Source organism: Echeneis naucrates, chromosome 4 (assembly GCF_900963305.1).
Source record: "Echeneis naucrates chromosome 4, fEcheNa1.1, whole genome shotgun sequence".
Taxonomy (NCBI): Eukaryota; Metazoa; Chordata; class Actinopteri; order Carangiformes; family Echeneidae; genus Echeneis; species Echeneis naucrates.
Genome location: NC_042514.1, coordinates 11,054,869 through 11,080,413, shown reverse-complemented (window position 1 = coordinate 11,080,413; position 25,545 = coordinate 11,054,869). Strand labels below are relative to the sequence as shown.

Sequence of the window (25,545 nt, the reverse complement as noted above, 5' to 3'; positions counted from 1 at the left end):
TCACCATGAGTTATTGTGTGTGTGCTCTGGTGGAACATTTTATCCACATTAAAGCTCGCTAAGTGAAGAAGTCTGAATACGATGTAAAACACACATTCATACTAGGACTAGATGAGCCAAACTTCTAGCTTCCAGTAGTTCAGTAAGGCAAAGAAAACAGCGGCATCTTAGAAAGACCTGATCAACGTTGTTTTTAACACCGATGATGACACTTTTTATTTTTTCCTCCCCACTGTCTTGTGAGGTTTTCAACTGGAAACATGAAAATTACGCTGGGGCAAGGAAAACCATGCAGCAGTATTAATAATGCATTTTTGGCATGCATTCTGCATCATTATTCTATAATTTAAATGAGGGTTAAAGCTCACTGCTTTGCTTGTACAAGAGCGATTGAACATTAAATATACAACAGTAGCACAGTTTTCACCAGTGAATCTTACACTGGGGCCATGTTGGCATTCAGTGCATGGTCACCCAACACCGCTTTAACCCTTTCCAACATGTGAATGACACTGTTGTGTGGCTTCCTCAGGACAGTGACAGAACAGCATTAGCAGCTCTTATCATCATTATTATTATCATTATTATTATTATTATTATTATTATCATTATTATTATTATTATTATTATTATCATTATTATTATTATTATTATCATTATTATTATTATTATGGTTGTTGTTGTTAATAACAATAATAGTTTATGAAGGCTATGACTCTGGAAGTCTCGTTATTGGACCCTCTGGAGTCTGTGTAAAGTTCAAGGTCACCAACTTAGAGAGTTGTTGTCTGGTTTGTGTGTCCATCGGCGCTCAGCTCTCAGGGAGTCCTGAGGGGGAGGGGTGACGCTCATCGCTCTCCCTCCGCCGTGAACACCCCCCTCTCCGGTGGGCCGGAGCACAACCTACGTGATGTTCAAGCAAAATGGCGACAGTGCGACGGAAGGGGAGAAGCACGGACCGGTGATGTCAGCCGCGGGGATGAACTTGCCGCCGCCATGTGCCGCCGTCCTCCGGAGGTAGGTACTAGGTGCCACACTGCGGCTAAGGGCGGCCCGCGGACGGATACACGCTCGTTAGTCAGTGACGTGTCCGAGGTCACCGCGGAGCCGAAGAACCGCAGAGAGACGCCGAGTGACGCCGCGGCCGACAGCCGAGCGGCATCACCTCCCGCCGGCCTGGCTCCACCAGTCACCGGCACGGAGCCGGTCTGTGGCTCTGACTTCCTGCGGTGCGGTGCAGCGTTAGCCGTCTTTGTAGAACAGCAAAGCAAAGCAGAGCCATTTGATGCGGACCTAAAGTTGGTTGGAGCCGGCCGGCACCCTAAAAACGGCCCAGCAGAAACACTAAGACCCCGAGAGACAGACAGACAGACAGAGACTGAGACTGTGAGACAGACAGACAGACAGACAGAGACTGTGAGACAGACAGACAGAGACTGAGACTGAGACTGTGAGACAGACAGACAGACAGACAGAGACTGTGAGACAGACAGACAGAGACTGAGACTGTGAGACAGACAGACAGACAGACTGAGACTGAGAGACAGACAGACAGACAGACTGAGACTGTGAGACACAGAGAGACAGACAGACTGAGACTGTGAGACAGAGCGAGACAGACAGACAGACAGACTGAGACTGTGAGACAGAGAGAGACAGACAGACAGACAGACTGAGACTGAGAGACAGACAGACAGACAGACTGAGACTGTGAGACACAGAGAGACAGACAGACTGAGACTGTGAGACAGAGCGAGACAGACAGACAGAGACTGAGACTGTGAGACAGACAGACAGACAGACTGAGACTGTGAGACACAGAGAGACAGACAGACTGAGACTGTGAGACAGAGCGAGACAGACAGACAGACAGACTGAGACTGTGAGACAGAGAGAGACAGAGAGACAGACAGACTGAGACTGTGAGACAGAGCGTGACAGACAGACAGACAGACTTAGACTGTGAGACAGAGAGAGAGTGAGACAGACAGACAGACTGAGACTGTGAGACAGAGAGAGAGTGAGACAGACAGACAGACAGAGCAGACAGTGATGCGCTTTGGTGGGAATATCAGTGAAAACCACTTTGTATGGAAGTTATTTAAAGCCAAGTGACTTCTCAAAGTCAGTAAAACTGCATCTCAGAATTCGGGACAGAAAAAGGACAGCATAAAAGACAAGACAGGGAGATCTGGAATACAGCTCCTACCAAACAAAGTCAGTTTTTTTTTTTTTCTAATTAAAAATTACCTAATTTTTTTTTTGTTTTGTTTTTTTTTGTTTTTTTTTGCAGGCCTGCACGCCTAGACTCCCCCCACACAGGTATTGTCTGTAGTGAATATGCCTGGAGAGACCCGTCCTCAGGATTGCTCCGGTGAGTACAAACTCCAGCTGGTGAAAATGATCTTCACTCCCCTATCAGGTCTTTTCTACCTGTTGATACGAACACACGTTGCCTAACTAGCAGGCAGAGACTATGGCTGTGTTCAAAATGTTGAGAGTATGAGGGATACTGTTTGCACCAAGTTGTTGCCATCTTGACTATGTAGTGGAAGAGGTCGCGAGTCCCCCCTCCTACTTTGAAAACACCATCCCTGTGAATATACCTGTCATGGAGGAGGACAGCTGACAGTGCAGACTGCTCAGATGGCCCCATAATGTCCACACAAAATTAATTCAATAATGATACGAGGTTTAATGCGCAAAGCTGACAATGTCCGACACTTGCCGGGAAATGTTGGGGTTAAAGCTCCCCTCAGTTGTAAATCTCAAAAAAGAACCTCCACTGGGGTGATTTTCGGTCACTGCACAACAGCTGTAAGCAATTTGAGACAACACTAACCTGTCGAAATGTGGTGTACTGACGGAGGTCGGCAATTTGGAGCACAGCTTATTTCTGAAAAAACTCCCCATTGACTATGTTGCCCTTCACTTTATTTGAATGCATTCCAAGTGTGGATGTTATCCACTGTTGACATTTCCATTATTTCTCACACTGGGATGGAAAAAAAGCTTTGTCCATGGCATATACTTAGCAACACTTTCTGTTTTTACCTCACAATCAGATAATAAAATCTAAATCCATCAGTCAGAAGTGACACTATGGGATGTTGATCAGTACATTTCCAAGATCACTGTTAAGTTAAAAACATCTCCAACAGACATCTCAACATGATATTGTTGAATGCACCATGGCCACTAATACCATCAACATAATATCCAATTTTTACATAAATACAATTAGTTAGCAAATTCTTTGGGAGATGTACAGTTTGCTTTCATATTGTTCTACTTGTTAACAAACTGGAACAAGTAAGTAGCAAATTTAGTTTGACAAGCTAAAGGTTAGCACAACAACTAACCACCATGAAGGAATACATGGCCCAAATCAGAATAAGGATTCGTTTTCTGTTCTTATTTCCGTTTCTATTGAGCTGAGCATGATGTATATCTGTTTTAAAAATTATTTTGCTCTCTGTCCACAATGACTGAATTTGCATCAGCATATTGCATCAGTGTTGCTAGACAGATGTAGCTGTAGCACTTATGAGCATATTTTTTATGTTTTTGGAATGGAACAAAACCAAAAGCAAGAAATAATTCAGGAACTTGAAATAGCATTAACTTTTGAGCTTGCTAGGTTTTGCTTGACAATTCCTGTGTGTTTTTTGTATTCTGTTGATACGTTTGCGCTGGCTTAGTTGTTTTGTCATTAAAGAACTTCCATAACATTATATGTACAGCTGGGGAGCTTAATTACGTCGCGGTTTAATTTTCTTACATTTCTTTAGTTTAAGTTGAACTTTATTATATATTTTTTTAAGGATAAATCGATGTGGCAAGAAATTTTGTCAGGAAATTAAGCGAAATTAAAGTAAAAAAAACAAGTACTCAATAGTTGAACACAGCTGTGGGTTTGCTTAACAATCACTACTCGTGAGCAGTTTACATCTTTGCTGTTACTGACTATTTAACCACTTGTATTCACAGAGGTAAATGGTGCTTCTCCACTTATCCAGCCCCTGCTTAGAATAGTTAATATGAACCGTCAGTGGAAAATCTCTGTAGTTTTTGAAAAATGGGATTTGATGAGACAGTAATTATAAATAAAAGTGTGAGGCTAAATTCTGCACCCATATTTCCTCAAGGAGTGACAAATATATATATATATATATATATATATATATATATATATATATATATATATATATAAAAAGCATAACTAAAGTGAGTCAATCAACCCCTGCAGGTATCTAAAGATGATCCCTGACTTCTTTCCTCCAGAAGAAGTCAGTGACAGCTTAAGAGCCATCTATAGGTTTAACTGCATTAGTATACCACAGAGAGTAAAGGAGTCAACTGTTGGACTAAATAAATCAGATGGTTGAGGCGTGTTATCCACAAATTGATTATATGTCACTTGGCAAGGTCAAATATTTTAACCAAGATACCTGAAGTCCCTGAATGCTCAGCATAGCAAACAGTTATGTGTTCTCTCTTGGCCTGACTCGCTGCTTACACAGCTATAAATGAAGACACCTGGGACTACTTAAATGGGAGTACACTGACCTGAATTAGCAACTCAGCTGAGGAACAGCTGCAGAGATGTGATATTTTAGTAATCAGGTGGATCTACCTATATCAGAGATGAGGAGGTAAAGGTGGCGTGTTTTCACAGAATTAAATTGGTATTGGTATTCTTTCATCTGCATGAAATTAACAACCACCAACTATTCCCCATGGTGATAAAAATATTAAGCTTTCCAGTTTTCAGTTTTCTGTCACAGAAACACAAATACTAGTTCACATTAGAGCTGCAGCCAAAGATTGTTTTTTATTATTATATTAAATTGGCTTCAATTGGGAACAACTAAGGCCAAGATGATTTCAGTAAATGCTTGTTTTGTTTTGTACAGTATATATAGAAATGAACACGAATCAGGATAAGATATAGAGTACCCCATCTGGGAAGGTGTTTTTTTTTTTTTTGCCATTACTGTTTTTTTTTTGTAAGTGATTTCTTGCAGAAAGTGTCTGGAACTCTTGACCAAAATAGTAATACATACTGAAATATTGTTACCTATGAATAGAATCCTAATGAAAATAAATGATTCCCCTTTTCCTGTGGGGCTAAAAGGATCTCCCACAAGGACTTTAAGGGATCCAGGGATCCCACTTTGCCAAACATTGTCCTACAGAAAACAAGTCTTCATTTGTATCTGTTTAACAGTTTGCTTGAATAGGCATGGTGGGGTGTTGGACAAGTAACTAGCCATGTAGAGCAACAAACCATGTATTATGAAGGACATTTTGGAAACAATGATTATTGTGGAGCATAATGAAGGACACATCTGTGGGGCAGTATAAAGCCAGTACCAACCAAACAGAAGTGTTAGTTTCGTGTCAGTCTTTATCGTCCTGAGTCTGGGCCTGCTGAGATTTCTTAGTGTCCAAGGAAATATTGTCAGCTTTCAGTAATGACTCTAAAAAACAAAGATTGAATTTTCCTGAAATCTTACTTGTATAGCTGTTTTATCTGTGAACTGTGTTGCCTTTCACCTCAATGAACACATTTTCAAAACATTTACTTATTGTTTGGCTTCCTTGTAGGTTTTAAAACACGATGTGGTCGAATTGGTTCTTCAACAGAGACTGGTGAGTACACATGGAGTTGTTCCTTTTCTGGTTTTATCTCGTCAAACATACTGCATAATTGTTCAGATACACTTTCTCAAATTTGGTAAATGGAGGTGGTATCAGTAGAATATTCTCGCTCATCAGAAGTGGTATTATCAGCTTGTGCTTCATGATTCAAACAAGAATCTTGACAAGGTGACATGCAGTGAAGCAATGCACATTCGCAATTTATTTCAAATAGCCACTGAACTAAAATGAAACCTTGTCAACAAATGATGCTGAGCTCAAAATAAGTGTTAGGGCTGTTTTAATTGAAAAGAAAGAAAAACGTGTGTTCTCCGGAGTCTAATATTTCTCAGATTAGAGTGGCAGAGCACAAACCTAATATGTGACCGTTTCTGAAGAGGTGTTATCATTCAGAGACACAGTTGTATGTCTCCTTACTGGCTTAACACCTGAAACTGTAGCTCAGATGTGTGAAATGCTCTGAAACTATAGCTGGGTGTGATTACCAGTCAAATTAAATCTGAGATGTCAGTTACATGTGTCAGTGCCTCCACTCCTACACTTGGCAGGTTGTAGGGAGTGACAAGCTGGCTGTTGATTATTTTACAGTGTGAAACAGAATCACTGACAAGCAAATAGTGATCACAGTGGAGCTGTCTTTGTTTAAATTTGTTAAACTCTAGGCAACTATTGTTGAAATTGTCACTACACTGAATGGTATGATTAGGATATGAGTAGTATTTTTATAGCTAAAGACCTACTAAAGCAGTCGTTTTTCATTGTCTCCATCGTCTTTGGCAGCCTCATGCTGGTGCTTCTCTTTAAACACGTAAACTCAGATGTTGCATACACAGGTTAATTTCTATCTTTAAATTAAAAAAAAATCTTTCAGTTGGCATTGGAGTGATGTTGGATGGTCGGTCAAAATAATAATTTCGAAACTTTACTGTTTGGATACTATGGCAATTGATGGTTAGAATTGTCCATTTTAATTTCAGCTTTTAATACAGTTTCATTTTCAATATGGTTCCTCTTTTTAACACGTCAGACTTTTTTTTTAAATGTTAAGTTAAATATGTTTGGTATGTGCATGCAGTTTTATTTTCAACAATCATGGAGAAACTTGAGCTCTTGTACTTGTTTTCTGGTTACATTACACATATAAGTGAACATTCACTCCTCCTCTTGTAGTAATTGGTTTAAAGACATCCAAAAACTTCTTCTGTCTTAATTTGTGAAAGCTGCTCTACTGAGAATCATTTGCGGAAACATATTTTGGTTGAATTTCTAGTGGTAAAGCTCCATTTTAGAATTTTTCAGATACATGATGCAGCCTGATCATTTAAAAGACCATTCTTTTTTGTGTTTTATCTTTGGATGTCATGTTCTTAGTGGATAACATGCAAATCAAATTAAAAACATGAAATGATGTGTCATAAGTCATATCAAAGTTGATACAGAATCATATTGCTGAAATCTTTGGTCCATCAAGGGCTGGATGAAGCGCAGGATAAGACTGCCAATGGCCACAATCTAGCCTGCTGCTCCCCATCTGCAGAGCAAGCCTCACTCAGGCTATGGACCCTTTCCTCCACTAAGGGGCAGAATATGATCACTGATATGCAAAGTCCTCCCTAAAAGGGATCAAGCATCGAAAAGCAACATCAGGTAATGTGGCTTGTGTTCACATTAAATAGAAAAGATGATTAAAGGAGGGATGAATGAAAGACGAGCTTGCCATTTAAAATGTCTATATAAAGGTTCATATTGATACACATACAAAGGTTTGAAAAATAAATAAATAAAAATAGAATCCATATTCATACATGTGCAGTTATATACACATCGCACAGATAGTGGATAATATCTTTGTAACATTATCTGTTTGTATATAACCATATTATTGTAGTTTTCATGTAGTGTTTATTTTTGACTAATGTTCTTTCATTTATATTTGGGTTAAATGATTATGCATCATAATGTAATCCAGTTTAAAAAAAAAACAAAAAACTATTCTTCAGGTCTGAACCAGATGCACCCAAGTCTGCAAGAGTGTCAAATTAGCACTGTCTTGTATTTATCCCTGTGAACATTTGACAAGTCTAAACAACCTCTATCTGGAGGGTTTGGTTTGGCAGGCTTCTATTGTACATGAGCTTAGAGACAGCTAACCCTTTCAGTGATACCTATCTAAGGTTGAGCTCAGCACTTTCCTCATTAATTTACCATTTATTCTCAGAGTTAGATGTGATATTTTAGAGGTTTGAGCATGCGGGGCGCAGGTTAGGCACAATTATGCTGACAGAGGGCTTTTACAGACATGCTCAATGAAATCTTGAGTATAGGATTATACATGTAGGAAGTTGTATAGCGATTAACCTTCATTTCAGTCCCCTTGGTGATCTCTAGGAGGCAAATCCTCCACCAGTCAGCAGCTGTCAGGTGTATTTCTCCGTCCCGTTAAATGACCTTCAGAATGATACATCGAGGCATTCCTTCTTGTGCTTTTGAAGCATATGAAAAAGAAGGAGTAGCATTTGAACTGCCCCTTCAGGTAGTTCAAATGCTTCCTTAAACCACATCTTGCTCAGGTTTTCTTCAGTGGTGAAGCTGTGAGGATTCAGAGGTAACTTAAAGGCACCCTGTGGAGTTTTTGACCACTGGTGGTGCTATGGACAATGTTTTTGGCAGTGGGAGGGGGGCAATCTTGTGTTTGCTGTTTACACTGGCTGCAATAATGGCTTTTTCGGTTTGTTAGAAAACTCCACAGAGAACATTTGAGGTAAATTTGTGGTATGTTTTACTGTCTTAAGAAAGTCTTTTACAATCTTACATGAAAAATAATTGTTACCTTGTTGGTATCTAATGATGATCCAAATAAAATAAGGTGACTAAGAAAAAACATTTATACAAATTAATGAGAAACCTGCTCAAGTTTGTCTTAATCTAATCCTTCAAAAATCTTTGATTTTGTTTATTTTTGGAGTAATTTTGCCTTTATTTGAGTAGTTACACTAAAAGAGACAAGGAAAGGAAAGACAATCTGCAAAGGGCAACACGATGAATTCATATCTGGCCACTGCTGTTAGGACAAAGCTTTTACTGTATGCTATGCACTATCCACATTTTTTTTATTATTTTTGATTTATTTTTGACCATATTTATTCCCTTTTATGTTACATTTAAGATTAAGTTGTGCAATAAGCTACATCGGGTAAAGTTTTTGTTTACTCATGAAAAATTAGGTTTATGTACTGGAAAAAAAATATCTTAGCAAGTCCTTTTGTTATTAACGCCTAAAAATCTGTGTAATTAGCCCTTAAATATTTAAGTAAATGCAATTGTTTCACAAATTTGTCAGAGAGAAAGAAATCATTTCAAAGAGGAAAGATTAAGGCAGACTTTTTTCTCTTTAAGATTTCAAAAAGTAGGAAACTTGTGAAATAATCACACCTCCCAACAGCTGATTTTTCAGTTTGAAGAACATGATGTTTATGGAAACAGAGATTTTCACAGTGTGTTTAGTGTGTGTTTTATGTGTCTGTACGATAACTCAAGGTATGTTGGCTGTAGTAACATTGTCATCATTTTCAGTTTAAATGCAACTAAGCATTCATTTGTAGCAAGAAACCGGATAAATCCTGGTTGTTCAACACCAATATTTACTGTATAGATGCCTTAACTTTATAGTATTGGTATAGCCTTCAAAAAATATTTATGGCTGTCATTGTTCACATTTCATCAATTTAATCCTTTCTCACAAATGTAGCTTGACTTTATGACTATTCCAACTGCTGTTGCTCTATTATTTTCTGTGCAATTGTACATTGATCCTGCAGAAAGCAGGCTTTCGTAACAATGGCACTTGTCTGACTCAACCCTTAAAAAAGAGGACATTTTAGAGCCCCTTTGATTTGGCCCAATTTGTTTTGATGTGGGGAGTGAGCGGTTTTTAAAATCTCCTTAGCTCCCCAGGCCTGGCCCAGCCTCCCACAGGCCTAATGACCATAGGGTGGCCTGTGTTGAATAATACAAATGCTTGCGAGGTGGAGATGGGGAACAGGGCAAGGGGTTAGACACGGGCCCTCCTTATACAGTGCACCTCCATTGATAAGATTGTATTAATTGGTATGAATAGAGAGGGTTTTCTCCCTCTCCATGTATACATTTAGCATTATACTCATTAGCTTCTCGTTGCCTCCCAGCGAGTTACTCCTTCACATCCCCCGGGCTCTCCTGGGAGGCAATTTGCATCTCTCCATGGTGTCTCTCTGGGGTTATTGAGGAAATATTAGCCCCTTTTCTTCTGTGGCCGACCCTTTGATTTATTTGATGCTAGAGCTGATAGAGTGGCACTCACATGTTAATGACTGGTGCTGAAACAGGCCCCTGGTGCAAGATGGCTCATTGATCCAGGTTGAAAAGGTACAATTGACAAGCAGTTCTGAATAATTGTCTTACATGTGTCTTCTTGTGTGTGTGTGTGTGTATCTTGGGAAATGACAAGGGATTCCCACTGCTGTCAAGGCTACTGTGCTCAAGCTGTCCACTTTTTCTGATGGCGTTAGATAAATAGCCGTGGTTGGCCTCTGAATTCCTTGTGACTTTTGACAGCCACAGTTTTTGGCTTTTTTTTTTTTTTTCCTCCAGACTTGTGTTCCTTCTTCATTCACTCTCAGCTCTGTGGTTCATGTTCATGTTTCTTTGACCCCATGTGATCACAGCAGTGCTTATTTTAGCCGCATCTAAGTCTCTATAACCAAATCAAACTGCAAAAGCCACACTTGATCCAGTTTCTGTTTGGAGTCGTTTTACCTCAAGGTGACTACTGAGGCCTCAATTTGGTTGCCATTACTGTCTATAAGGCCCCCGTTCCCTGCCTTCTACCCCGGCTCTTGCCTTGGTGCACTCATATTATGTTTTAAAGAAAAATAATGAGAGATTTCATCCCAATACCTGCAATGCTTGACATGCCTCCATATCTCATCTTAATGATGTCTGCTTGGCAAGGTGGAGCCTGTCCTCAATTTGGAGAGCAGTTTGACACCAACTCCCTTTCATCTGAATGGTCACATGTCTGCGGCAAAGCAGCAACAAAGTTTGTTATATATTTATGTGTTTCATCTTTTTTCATCTCAACTGAAGTGGGAAAGCATCTGAGCATGCCTAATCATAGCAACAACCTCTGTCTTGCTTAGTATTTATACACTTCTGGTTCTATGGTAATAATAACATTTATTAACATCATCCTAACTGCCACTAAACAGAAATACCCACTACTGCAATCACTGCATCTCCACTGCATACTTACAACAGATTAGAGGTTATGTATTTCAATTGTGCAGCTCATGCATGCTTCATAAGCTTGTTATGAAGGAGAAAATGCAGGAAATGGAAATGTGCCATTTCAACGAGCCGGCGCAGCTTGCCAAAAGCGGGCAAGTGGGTAGTGCTTGTGGTGATGGTCTGGTTTGTTTTCCTCTCAGTGTTAGGGGATGAGAAGTCATGTATCTAAACAGAGCAGATATGATGTTTATGAGAGCCATCTGCTTGGCAGCCCTCCTGTGCCTACTGCCCTCCTCAATGTGAGAGCAGCCTCATTAAAACAGTCACATGCCTGAGAAATTTCTAACTGCGTTTTTTTCTCTTCTTCTTCTACTTTCCCCCCTTTAAAAGGAGTAGAGTTTTAAACTAACAAAGCCTTGGGAAATCCCCATCAGACATCCCTCCCTTAATCCATTTAATTTTGAAAGGTATTGTTTTAAAGCTTTAAAGTTTATATCGTTTAATCCCCCTCCAACACTACGGGCAGCAAATGAGGCCGTGTCAGCAGCTTGAACAGATATAATCTACTCCACACAACAGAAAATCCTCCTTCAAGACAAGGTTGCATGGGTTTCCTGTGAACTCGCTGTTTGATGTTTCTACCTGCTATTGAACATGACTTCTGTCTTAACCCAACTGTCACTCGCTCCCTGTCCCCTTTTATCACTCCGAATGTTCTCGCTTCACCTTTTTCATCAGTAAATCTACCATCACAGCCATTTCACTCATTCCCCCCTTTTTTTTTAAGGAGAGGGAGGCATGAAGAAGTTTGTTGTGGGCAGTTTTTTTTTTTTTCTTTGGTACCATTGTGTCTCGACCAAAGCACAAAATTGTTTTTGGTTTGCATGATTGGTTCACAGAAGTAATAACCTTGTCCTGTCTCTGTACAATCCTCTCTCTCCCACCATTGATTTTTCAGACATTACTTTGTTTTCTATTAAGTTACATTAGTTAATGCAGTAGTTTGACATTAAAAAAATGTAGGCTTGTTGATACCACTCTATTAAAAAAAAAACAAAACAAAACATGAATACAACTGGGATATTAGTTCTTTTGCATGCACAAAGCAAACAATCTATAGCTGCTGGAAGGTGGATTTTAGTAGCTGTAAATCGAGATATTGTAAATGTTTACCACTGCTTCTAGTCTTTGTAAGCTAAACTACTGTAAGCTAACCAGCTGCTGGCAGTAGCATCATGAAATTCTGACGTGCTGACATCACAATAAAGCTCTGTTCCCTAACCCCCTGCCTCTGTTCCACTAGCTTTTTATAAATCCGTGCAAGCTTTTTTGTGTATAAATGTAAAGAGTCCATAGGGCATAGAAAAATAAGAAAATCAACACAATCGTAAAAATGCTTCTAGGTTTTTACTCTGTATTTTCTGCTGCTCAAGGAATTGTGGGAAAGATTGGCTGTTGAAGGCCACTATTTTTTGAAAGATTAAAATTTCTGAGTCGTGTATAGAAAACCACACATGTTGAGTGAAGCTCTGATCCAAAGTTGAAGTTTTTAGATCCTGGCAGAGTAAAACCTGCAAGTTTCTGTCACTTCTCTTAAGCACGTGCACATACATACTGTCCTTTTCACATTGTTTTCTATATGCACATCTGATCACAAAGGTGTTTGAGAAATATTTTGTATTCTTCAGTGTGCAGTATTGCTTTAAGCAACCACTTCTGTCTATGCTTGCATGTGAATGTTTACTGAAATCACTTGGATACACATCAGCAATTTTTGCTGTGCAATCATTAGCATTTCATTTATTATTTAATTTGTATCAAAAATCACAATTTCTTTGCAACGCTACCCCGACATGCATATTTTGCTTCATTGTATACTTTGACTCATATAAATCTAGAATATATTTTCACTCAAGCATTACATTGTTTAGTTATCAAAGGCTTTGTGTAATTACATTTATGCAATTCAGGATGACAGGGCTGATAGTGTCTGCACAAGATGGTGGCATACATAATCACAGCTAAAATCCCATTAGGGAGAATGGAGACCATTATTATGGAAATGACCTTTGGGTGACAAGAATTCAGCAGGATAAGAGAGTACGTAATCCACACAAAGACATTGTGTAAAGCCATTCTCTTTATTTTCTGCTGTGCAAATGTAAGAAATTGGGGATGTTTTCTGAATCTGACAGTGTTTGTGAGATTTGTCTTATGGTGTGTTGGCAATTTCTTACCGCTTTTCTGCTGTTTGATACTGTTGGTAACTGCAGGGCTAAGATAGTGTGTGTGTGTGTGTGTGTGTGTGTCTGTGTGGATGTGTGATTTTTTTTATTTTTTTTTTCTCATTCCTTGCTGTGGCACCTTCACTGAGAGAACATACTCACCCAGGGATTACTGGAGTGTCAAGATGTATCTCTGTCTGTTTGTTTTGAGCCATGCTTTGATACTCTCCCACTAAAGAGGCAGCTTCATAAATTCACATTGTGTCAAATAAATCAATAGCTCCCATTAGCTGAGGAAGTTGTGTAGTGCAGTACTTGAGGGACCGTGGCCCCCTTGTTTAGAAATTTCACCAGCAAAGGCGATGGCAGAGCAATGTAACATTTGCTGTTGATCCATACAGACAGCTCCAGCAGTTGAAATGGTTTGGCTGACTGGTCCCAGTTGGTCTTTAGCGCTGTCTCCACTGTGCTGCCAGCCTGGGTTTTCAGTTGAACAGGAAGCAGGAATTTGCTTAGACGTTCAGCTCTGCAAGCTTACCCAACTCTAAGCACTAAACTCTTCAGTTTGTTGTCTTGCTAGTTTTAACTTCTAATTTTCAGTTGACATTAAATTACTTTCCAAGTTTAAAATATAGAACAGACCTATTGTTTTAATTTAATTTGTAGTTTTAAATATCCATTGTAGTAGTCAACAGGACTTCTGTCTACGGCGGTGTTAATGTGAACTATTTTCAATCAGTCAATGAGCCAATTATTTTCAAGACTGTTTTTGTCTATAGATTATAACAAATTAATAAAACTGAAAATTTCAGAGATCAAGATTATATCTTGGAGTGCCTTTCTTGTCTGAATGCCCAAAGACATTCATTTTGCTTTGCCTTTTAGCAGGGATGGTTCTTAAAATGTAGATCAGATAATCACACTGACAGGGTCTTAGGATAATGTTCGACATCTGCGCTCATCATTCATTGATGTCATTGTGATATACACAGGTTGTGGACTTTGTCTAGTCATTTTCACCTGCCACTACAACAGTATCATCCTTACAGAAAGTCATATAAATTAATCCAAAGACAGTTACCTAGATTAAAGAAATGGATAATTCAGGAGAAATTTTTTTGCTGGCAAATTTTTTGGCATTTTCGCGAAATTAGATTGTGCACAGTGGAGAATAACAGGCAGATGAAAGAGAATGGGGCATGACATGAGCTGGGGATGTGAGCCAGACTCAAAGCCATGCAGATATGAGTACATGGCATGCTTCCCAACCCACCAACTATCACAGCATGCTGCTGGAGATCATTTTTAACTCCATAACTTGAGGTGTAGTCACTTGTGCTATTAATAAAGTACAAATCAAAGCTTTTACTGCTCTGACAGTGGAGTTTGCACTTTATTAGGTACACTTCTACAAACTAATGCCATCCTTGCAATAACTTCCATAGAAGTTATGTTCATTTTTTGTTGGTGCCACAATTCTGTACAAAGCAATATTGATGTGCATTTTAAATGTTTTGTTTTTGTAATGTGTGAGGCAGGCAGGACATTAGAAACAACTATGCATATAATACAGCTTTGTAAAACATCAGCACTAAACATGTCCTAGATAAGAAAAAAATAGCTGAATTGACACATCTTTTACAGTGTCAACAAAGCTTGATATGGTCCATCAAGATGCGATATGTTGTAAGTGACCATTCCATTCCACAACATGGAAACAGCTTTTACTAAAATTTAAAAGGTTCCAAAAATTAGGATGTATTATTTGACGATTATGTTGGACTACATTAGATTTTTACAGGGGTATTTAATAAAATCCAGAGGTCTATTTGTAGTATTTATCCCAAGTATATAACGATTTTCAAAGAAGGAGAAGCTTCATGTATGTGCTTCGGGACACACTTGAAAGGTGACTTTGCTTGTTTTCCTTTGTCTAAAAGAACACAATAATGACCCTCCCCCTAAAATTCATTTACCAAAATGAAAAGCAAGGTGAGTGTCTTGGGTCTTGAATAAAATTTGAAACAGTCTTCGCAAAAGCAGAGCAGATTGATCTGTGCATAGAGCTTAACCATATAAAATCTGATAATCCTTGTAAATATCTTAAGGTAAGACAAAATCAGCCTTTTAACATTGACTAAATGAAGTAAACAGAAACAAATACATTTTTAAAAATTGCATTTCTGTTGAGCTCCTGTTTTATTTATGTAAAGAAATGAGTTATGTGAGCTGGCTGCTAATGAGGCTTGCACATTTTGAACCAAGATATTTTGATGGTTTTGCCACCCTGCCGTTTTGGGGTAACAGTGAATCTTGCTTTAAATATAGAGCGTCTGTTCCCCCTTCAAACTTCTAACACCACAGCAGATGGGGAGAGTATGGAGCTTGGAAGGTTTTACCTCAGAGGTGGTAACAGTGAAGCCACTCATTAACACTGAATTTACCACTTCGTTAGCAACGCAATTTCCTGTAGAGAGCGACCAGCCCTAGATGTCAAATCCACTGAGCATACATTTTAAACTAAATCAGCTTTGGACAACCCCCTGCAATCTGGGATATGATGTAGCATACACACACACTGCAGTGTGCAGTGTGTGTGTATGCTACATCATATTACAGCAATTACTCAAAGCTATCAGTTTTGATAAATGTGTGTTAAATACGGATTAGAAAAAGAATGATTGTTCCTTAAATCCAGTCATTCTTAAAAGAATTAGTGTGCGCGTCCATGTGTATGTGCAAAGGTGTATGTTTTCTTTGTGTGTGTTTTAGGCAGACTGTGTGCCTGCCAATTTGGCAGGATTCAAGTAACAACAGTCTCATGCTGGGATCTGTGTTGGCACCATCACAGAGTGATAAGACACAATACGATCTCATTGGAGGTGTACTTTGTTCCCATGGAAATTGGTCAATTTTAGCAGACGACTGAGAACTTTAGGTGGAGAAGCAGGAAGGTTATATCCCAGAAGTATGCTCACATAATTAAGCATCCTCGCTTGGGTATTCAGGGCTAACAGCAGGGTTTGTTGTGAATAGAGGTGGCGAAAGAGGGTGTTGGAAAATCATAATGCGGCAAAGAATAATACCACTCTCATTTTATGGAGCGGTGGGAATAACCCAAAAAAAAAACTATATTTTTTTAATAGTACCTTATTGTCAGTGTGAATGGGAAAGAAAAATGGATTTCATTGTACCTGTCGTAAAACACTGTCATTTTGTGATTTACAACTACACTATTTCAAATGGTCCTAGGAGGACTAAAGCTCTACACAGATTGGTTAAAAGGTTTGGAAAAAATAGAGGACTAATAATTTTCTGATATTCTTATATTTTTCAGAAAATATTGCTGCTATGTCTGATCTGAAGCCAAATATACAGGAGGACAAAGACGTGGAATCGGTGTCTGACAGCCCAGGTTGTGCGAAGGAACCTTTATGGAGTTGCACATTTTCTCAGAAAAACAATCCAATACATACAATAGGTCTGTCCTCAGATGAACACCAAAAACCTTTAAATGGAGTCCAGCCGAATCCATTTGTATACAGCAGTGTTCCTGCTGTTCCCCGTGTAGACAATTCATTGCCTTCAGGAGCACTTGTTAATGGGCCTGGTTCACACCCCACCACAGAGGTACACTCTGTCCTGAACAAAGGCACTGTTTTATCCAACAATGTCCTGGATGCTGCGTGGCAAGTGGAGAAGGACACGAGCGCTGAGGTGTTACCACCACCTAGTGAGCTTCAATCAGATGCTTGGAAGAACACAGTGGGGATCGCTGTAAAAACACTGGCCACACAGCCGGGTGTCAACACGCCGCTGTCTCACTCGGAAGAGAATGGGTCTAAACTGGCCTATTCTGCACTGTCAGGTGACGGTGCTGAGCAAATGAACATTAGCCAACCTTGGACACAGCAGACAATAGAAACAGGGACTCAACAGAGTGTTGAGTGGTCAGAAAGCTCCACTGATGATTGTGATGATGTGGAAGTAATCAAATGGGATTCAACAAGAGAGCACCTCCTGCACAATGATGGAGGGCTAGAGACCAGCGGGATACACCAAAGAGAGATGCAGCACAATACACATGTAAAAAGCATGGCAGGCTCTCTGGAAAAGGTTAACAACAGCTTAAATAACACACCCAGACGTTTCTGCAGTGGTAATGATGTTGAAAATGTTGACATCGCCAACAAAAGCGATTCTTTGGACACAGAATGTGCTATTGAATATTCTGTGCTGCCATTCAAAAGCCTTGCAGCTTCAAACTCTGAACAACATATTCATAGCGCAGCTCAGAACAGCGGTAATGAGGAAGATGACCCTGAAGATGAAGACACTTTCAGTCCAAAAGTGGAGCAGTTGAAGACAAAGCAACTTGGGCAAGATCTGTCTTTCTTTTCATGCACAATATGCAATGTTAATTTCAGGGGAAAAAGAAATTTCCATAGACATATGATGTATCATTTAGGCAAGCATAATCAGGTGAACAGTGAGAATGTTTCACAGACCTTTATATGCAGAGAGTGTGGGCGTCTGTTCTGTGATAGAAACTCCCTCATGAGGCACATCATTATTCACCAAGATAGACTCGAAAAACTTATGGAGGAAATCAAGGATCTCAAAAACACTGATGCTGAAGACAGAGGTGCCATAGTGCACTGCCCTCAGTGTGAGTTTGGTTGTAATTGCCCCAAAATCTCTGTCCAGCATGCCGAAACTCATGATAATCTGAAGCACTACTACTTCTGTGAGGAGTGCAACTATATTACACTCACACAGCAGGCACTTGAGTTACACTTGCACGTTGCACACCTTGACTCACACCAGCCTCAGTTCGGGAAAATGACTCATACTAATGATGCAGAGGAAGCAGACCATGTTCATTTTCAGTGTAAAATGGGGTTTTTCAGGAGCAGAGACACAGTAGTTTTGGGAAGGCATTCTGACCTGGAGAATCAGCCATCACACTCTGGTAATTATAAAAATTCTTCAGGCCAACCCAAAATTGCTGGATGTAAACCAAATCAGTCTAAATCTACTTTTGGAGAACTGGCCCACTTCCCCCACTGTTCCAGTGAAAATGAGGACATTTACATTCAAAAGTCTGACGACAAAATTAAAGATTCTCCTCTGTTCAAACACTACGTTGACTATAACAAAAACACATTGTCACCATCTTTGTGGAGAATTGGCAAGCATGGAAAATTACTCCTACAACCAGTAGAAAAATTAGATGTGGCAACAGATCTCACCTGTGTGGAAGAAAACGCTGAAAAAAATGACCACGAGGCTTTTGGCAACTCAAAGCAGGCAAACTGTCCTGCAACTGCTGATGCTTCACCATCAGCCAGAAATCTTAAATTAGACCAGATGCTCTGTCAGGATAGCAAGAATGACCTAGATAGGAGTTCACAAGCAAAAGCAAACCAAAACTCTGCATCAATGATAAAAATGTCAACACCTTTGCAAAACACTTTTGACATGAATGGTAATATATTGCCGAGGCTTAGCCAGAGGTGTAAGAACCATTCTGCAGATGGGAGGCTGGAGAAAGACTGTGAGAGTGTCCATAACTTCAGTGGTAACACCAATAGAGCTACAGGCAGCTTCTTGGAAAGCAGCGAAAATGAAAGGAACCCATATGCTCGGAAATATTTCCGGAAGAGGCAGAGGTTTTCAGGCAAAACAAACCAAAGCCCTCATCAGCTCACGGATGAAGATGAGGGAGATGAAGACTGCAGTGACATAGAGCAACTCATAATTAAAGAAGAGTACGTTGAAACCACAGTGTGTGATACTTCCCCAGAGTCGCCTGGAACGCCTACGAGTCATAGCTTTGTTGCTTCCCCTTCTCAAGTGATAGAGCACAAGGTCTGTCCGTACTGCCCCGCCATGTTTGAGTCTGGAGTAGGTCTGTCCAATCATGTTCGAGGGCATCTTCACCGTGTGGGCTTGAGTTACAACGCTCGGCACATGGTTTCGCCGGAGCAAGTTGCACTGCGGGACCATCAGCCACGGACTCGACGAAGAATTCCTGCTGGCAGGAGGAAAATCAGAAGAGGTATGAACTTTATTTTAACCATTGCTGTAGACAGTTTAAACAAAAGCAAAGGAGGTATAAATAGACTGTTTGAGGAACTCCTCCTCCCCCAAAAAAACCAAACAAACAAAAAAAAAAAAAAAACAAAAGGAAATAGTAGCTGAACAGGGAATTTATCTCTACATGCAAGCAGCTCATGCCATTTCTATCTCACTAAGCTTGCTCAAAATCTGCAAGCGAGAATTTTCACTTAAGCCAGAAAAATCAAAAGTTGGTTAGAAATGAAAAAACCCTTCTATCTATCTATCATTGTTTTCAAAATTACTTTACATTTCATCTGGCAAATTTCTCCTGTTCGTGTTGTGAAATTGGAAATATGGATAGCAACAGTAACTAAGAGCGGTTGGGCCTTGGGGAATGGCATTTGGCAGCTCACTTTGATACTGAGTGACCCAAGAGTCAGATTATATATCTAATCATATGAGTGTATCTGCTAAATCAGAATGCCATTTCTTTCATTGCTGCTGTAATTTCTTTGCTTTTGCGTGGTGTTTAATTTCACGGTTGTAATATGGGATGCTATTTTGATCATTATTTCATTTCAATTATTGTGACAAATTCTATCTTATAATACAGCTGTTAAGACAGAAACACAAGGAGAGCACACATGTCCCCTGTGCTGGGGCTGGTTTGATACTAGGACTGGCCTCTCCAACCATGTGAGAGGACACCTGAAACGAATAGGCGGAAGTGTTACCGGTAGCAGTAAGTCCCCGCTGTGCATCCTAAATGAACTGCTGCAGGATAAAGAGGAGCACAGGAACATTCTCCAGGTCCTTGTGAAGGACCAGTTCCTTTCAGGACCTTCAGCAGCTCAGAAGTTCATCAGCAGAAGTGGCCTGGTCTTGATGCGCACTGCACTACCAGCAGAAATCACCCAGCATGAAAGGAAGAGCCGACATGCCACAGGGGACAGATTTTTGCCAAAACAAGAGGCACAGGTCTCCTCTGAGAGGGATAAGCTACAAGAAAATGCACAAAGAGGCATCACACACTCCTCAAGCACTTTAGTTGAACTGCTGAAGATGAGACAGGAAAGTATGGAACTTGCAGCGAGAAACAACCAGGACGCCTATCCGGTCAGGAAGCTCTGTGTCATGACCAAAGATTACAAGGAGACGCAGATGACAGGTGTGGAACCAGAGCGGACCAGCGGTATGGAGTCCTTTTCTTTGGCATGAAAGCAGTTATGGTTGAACAGGTTTTGAATGTCTTAGCACACTGTACCACATATACAGTTAAATCCAAACATTTGAAATAAGTGTTGGGTCTCTGTCAGTTGAATTCCATAATGTAGGAGTCTGTGCATATTCTCATTCATCTAGTCAGACCGATGTGTTCTAAACTGATGAAGCCCCCGGGATAAGGAGGCGACAACCCTAACTGGATTCAGTTGTTGGCCGGACATAATGTAGGAGGCTCAGTAGCAAATGATTCTTAAAAACACTTTTGAGCATTATGCCAAATATTCCTTACGACAAACAATTACACATCACCATCGCTACTCAAGTTAATTAAACCAAAGGTAAACTTCATGTGAGTCCTGTGAGAGTGGGACATTATACCTTGTTGTAGTTGTTAGAGTAGATTTGATTTGTATATATTCATGGGAATTTCCACAGCAGTACTCTGTACTATGCACTATTTTGGTGCAGGAGATTATCGTGTCATTTGTCAAAGAAAAGAGAGACACATTACTCCTTAACCTGAAGTAGTGACAAAGCTTGACAAATCCAAAACAAAAACGTAAAGGTAGAATCCAACTGCATGATTTGTCCTTTTTATTGACAGTGGATGAGTATTTTCAGCTTTTTGTAACTGCAGAGAGGTGCACTACCAATTGTAAACGGAATAGAGTTTGTTTAATCAAGATTTTATGACCAATTTACGGTATCTGGGTACAGATACCTGCATACTGCGGGGAGAAGCCGGTTAAACATTGTAAAAATAGGGCCCAACCGTTTGATTTGTGGGGAAAAAAACACACATTGTAGATTGAATGTCACCAAAGTGTTTTTGAAGTTCATATTAAAAAATCATGAGATGCTCTTGATGTTGAATTGGAAGCCCATCATCCACGTTTGCACGATTTTGATTAATGTCTATCCAGATCAAACTTTCAGTTTGGTGCCGAGGAAGATTTCAAATCAAACCGCTCTTTGTTGAGTTTTATTGTAAACCGAATATTATTATGCTCGTCATTATTGTTACAGTGGCAGCTTCAATGCACTCCCAAAGATGGCTGTCTGCTGTATGTCCTTCCCTGAAAGCTGATTTGTATTTCACTCACTCTTATACATACATGTTATACCGTTTTTCATTGTTTTTGGATCAACATTCATGTTCTTACTACAAAGAAAACCAATGAGATGTAGATTCTTAGCTTTCCTTCTAGCTAAAATTGCTGTGAAAGATCATATCGTTATGCTTTAATGTTGAAGATCTTTTGGGATAACCACTTCACTGTCCCACTTCTGAGTATTTACTAACAGGTGATGGAGTGCAACAGTTTTATAGCCAGTTTTTCTGTCACAGAGCGAACAGACCTGTGATTTTTTTTAACTTATTTTGTTAGCTGTTTTTTTGGTGTGTGTAGTTTATGAATCCTGTGTGACTCTCATGAGGTGCCGATGTGAAAATGGCCCCCCTGAAGACACAAGATTGTGTTAAACTTTACCAGTAACACTCTTCTTACTGGAGAGTGCAAATCAGCTGTTTGCAATGAAATGAAGTGATCATATGGGGAGTAACAGTTTGATTTGATAATAAAATTATCACATGAACTCAAACACTATCCTACAGCGCTCTTCTCCTTAAATATTATCTGACTGTATTTCAGTTAAGAACAGCTAAACTGACTTAACGTAATGCAATGTCAATTTCAATTCAAATGAAACATTTAAATAAATTTATGAATTGCACAATTTTAACCAAAAGGTTTTAATCTATTTGCCTGATTTTCCTTGACCTTAATTTAGTTTTTCCATGTTCTGTCTCTTAGGGAAATGTGATTTGAGAGAGATTTGTCATGACTATAACAGCAACTTCCCTGCTGCTGTCAGTCTGTCTGGTCATCTTAAGGCCTACGCGTGCCGGAAGAGGATTGCTGTTTTTGAAGAACCAGGCAGGTTTCTAACAAAAGCTTAAATATCAAGATATGATTCTCGAAAAATGTAAAAAAAAAAAAAAAAAAAAAAAAGCAAGATTAACATGGATCATTCAGCGGAAGCAAATGAATAAAAAAAATTCTTGATGAATGCTGCATTGGGAGCCATTAAGAGAATTAGCCTGTCATTACCAAAGTATGTCTTACTTATAAAAATGAGATGTAGACTAGAATAGATTTTTGGCTGAGATAATTTATTTATACAGCCCGTCAGTAATAACCTAATACAGCGCCTCAGATAAAGTGGTGTGCTGCTTTGTTTTTTCAGGCTATGATTATAAACAGAAGAAGCCAAGACCAAGGCCTGGGCTGAAAAAGAAGATTTTACCCTCTTTGAATGCTCAGATTTACACACTCACCTGCAGGTAAGAATGTTGCAAATGTAGGCGTGGTTCTCTGGGGGAAGAGTTAGAAATCTAACATGTAAAAGCCAGTTAACAGTTTGAGTATCAGCATAGCTGCAAAGATATGCAACCTAAAATGTGTGATTATGTGGAATTTAAGTGTTGAAACAGCTTGAAAATCAAACTGAGTGCTTGTTTTCTGTGTATCCATACTGTAAGAACAAGCAATTTCACCAAGCTAGAGAAAATACTTACAACCACATCCATTGTTTTCAAGTTCAATTTGGCCAATGCTCAGCTCAGCTAACAGCAAACCGTGTGTCACTACATGCTGTGAGTCACACATGAGCCATATCATGGCAATAGGCAGCGGCTAACATCTTATTAGCATCAGCGCTCACCTGCTGGACTAGTCCTAACACTAAAACACAAATTTCCTTGTGTTGTGGCAATCTCAGGAAAACAACCCAATCTGCCACTTAGCATCTAGTATACGAATCTAGCACAGAGCCATTGCTCTCTGAAGAAGTCACAGGTGATTGGAGAGCTAGAAATAGGCAGAGTAGGCAGAAGGAAAACATCAGTCAGAGTGCCTCTTAATGATGAATACTACACATGACTGAAAAACCACAGCTACTGGGTCTATCCTCTTCCAGATTTTTGCTCTCCATATTCACCTTAAATATAAGCCACAATGAAATATCTGAAATGCCCCAAATGCAACAAGTCCTTTCAGAGTGCAAACGTGGAGTGGAAAAGGGGCTTTTCTTTCTCTGACAGTGTTTTTGTCAGTTTTCTTGGGAGAGTTTTACAGTCTAACACTCAACTGGCTTAATGGTAAAAAGCGGAAGTGACTGTCAAGGTACAGTGCAGTCAGTAAAGAACTGCTTCTCTTCGAGAGGTGATATGAGGAAGCCTACGCTCAGACAAATACACTTTGACTTTTCCAGGCCAATAGGTTAAATTGGTGGCTGTGCATCACCCGATCCAAGTCAACCTGTAAAGCGTATCTGAGGGGGAAAGAGATTTTTAAACAACATCTTTTATTTTCTTTCAGAGAGAAAAGCATTTGGATGTTGAAGCAGTGACTTTTCCCCCTGACTTTACATTTGCAGATTCTGTGACCTGGTCTTCCGGGGACCCCTGTCTATCCAGGAGGATTGGGTCAAGCATTTACAGAGGCACCTTCTGCACACCAGTGTGCCCCACTCAGGAACAGGGATGGTGGAGGTTTTGGGCCCTCGTCATAAATTACAAATAAGTATGACTCATGAGCACCCAGACACTCGGTAGAGGTGTAGCAGTCCGGAATGATTTTGCACGTTATTTGTAGAACTTGTTATTTTAGCTTATTCTGCAACTGCTTATAGATGTATATAATGATTAAGTCAGACTACTTGTTAATCTTGTATATAAATAATACTGAATATGAGCAATAACTTTATAATAGGGTATTGTAATATTGTGCTTTGCCTTATCCATTTGAGCGATCTGACTTTTAGGATTTATCTTTTAGGAGCTATCCGGTTCAATTTGAACACAACAGTGGCAAAAGAGAAGAAACCATTTTCATCAGCACAAGCTGTCCAGGATTGTTAGAAAAAAATTGTTTTAATTTGTTTGTCATGATAAAAAAGTGCCTTGTTATTATGACAAACTTGTTTATTAAAATGAGAAAAAAATGACAACATAAGCCAAATATTTAACTTTCTTGTAAATTTCTATTCCAAAAACAAAAAGTCAGTAGCTTAGTTTTTATAAGACACTTTTTTCCATAACTACGAAAGTAAAGAGGAATATTACTCCATCTAAATTGGCAAAGAATATATGAAGCTAAGCTTTTGAATAAGGTGACTTTTTTGTAGAGCCAACATAAAATAACTATTGGGCTCTTGTTAAGCACATGGGGCTGTCATTAGTGTGCAGATGCTTTTTGGATCTCACCTCTCTGTGCCTGTAGCAGAGAGAATCTCTCTTAATCAAAGTGACATTCAAAATGCTGCATTACGTTGGGACATCTTGTTCTGTCGCTGTTCTGCTCAACCTCCAACCATTAGTGTAATTTCTGGAATTCCGGCTGGCGTCATGACTCTGATATCTACGTCTGTTTACAAAGAGAAAACTTTGGAATTATAACAAGAAAACGTACAGTTCGTTGTGTCATTGTTGCCGCTCTGTATGCCTGACGGCTTTGGTTCTTATGTGAACAAAAATCTCCTGTAATTCGTGGCATATTTCTTGATGTTCGCATTGGCCATTGTGTGAACTTATACATGCTCATAACCTGTCAGTCAACCTTATCGCAGGTTTTCACAACTTGGTGCTTGTTTTAGCAGATGGTCCCACACTGTCGGACAGCAAATATGCACAAAAACTGATGGTGCACTTCAAAATAATTCTACTTTGTCTTTCTTTCTTTTCCACATTTGCACTATTCAAGTAATCAAGCAGGAGAGAAAGCACCTCATTTGTCACCTGGTTTGTCTACAGTTTTTCTACAGTTGTTATGTAGTCAAATCCAGCAGTCCTGCTGTAAGTCCTCCTTCATGATGAAAATATACATAAAGTTTAGTTTGAGTTGAATGTCTGTTAAAAGTTTACTCTTAATTTATAGTAGATTTGAAGGCTGAAACAAGGAGTATTTCCTGCATGACAGTTGGATTAGACTGCGCTAGTTAAAGCTAAGTGTTCCTAATAAACTGCCAGCAGGCGCACGCTGCAGCATCATCATTGAATCAATGTGAATGTATATATTGCTTACCAGTTTCTCCAATTGTAAAA

The 25,545-nt window shown here is 39.5% G+C and overlaps 1 protein-coding gene across 1 annotated transcript; it reads left to right on the top strand.

The window, feature by feature from the left end:
• Positions 1 to 891: 891 nt before the first annotated feature.
• Positions 892 to 25,545, top strand: znf644b (zinc finger protein 644b). Its single transcript, XM_029500119.1, has 9 exons — positions 892 to 1,017; positions 2,294 to 2,374; positions 5,611 to 5,655; positions 16,492 to 16,811; positions 16,857 to 19,215; positions 19,831 to 20,409; positions 22,256 to 22,378; positions 22,689 to 22,785; positions 23,880 to 25,545. The coding sequence occupies exons 2-9, from the start codon at positions 2,341 to 2,343 to the stop codon at positions 24,055 to 24,057; spliced, it is 3,735 nt and encodes a 1,244-aa protein (XP_029355979.1). The 5' UTR covers positions 892 to 1,017; positions 2,294 to 2,340; the 3' UTR covers positions 24,058 to 25,545.

Coding starts and splice junctions, on each gene's coding strand:
- znf644b (XM_029500119.1), top strand. CDS start 2,341: ATGCCTGGAGAGACCCGTCCTCAGGATTGCTCCG. Junction 20,410..22,255: donor GGAACCAGAGCGGACCAGCG/GTATGGAGTCCT, acceptor TCTGTCTCTTAG/GGAAATGTGATTTGAGAGAG. Junction 22,379..22,688: donor TGCTGTTTTTGAAGAACCAG/GCAGGTTTCTAA, acceptor TTGTTTTTTCAG/GCTATGATTATAAACAGAAG.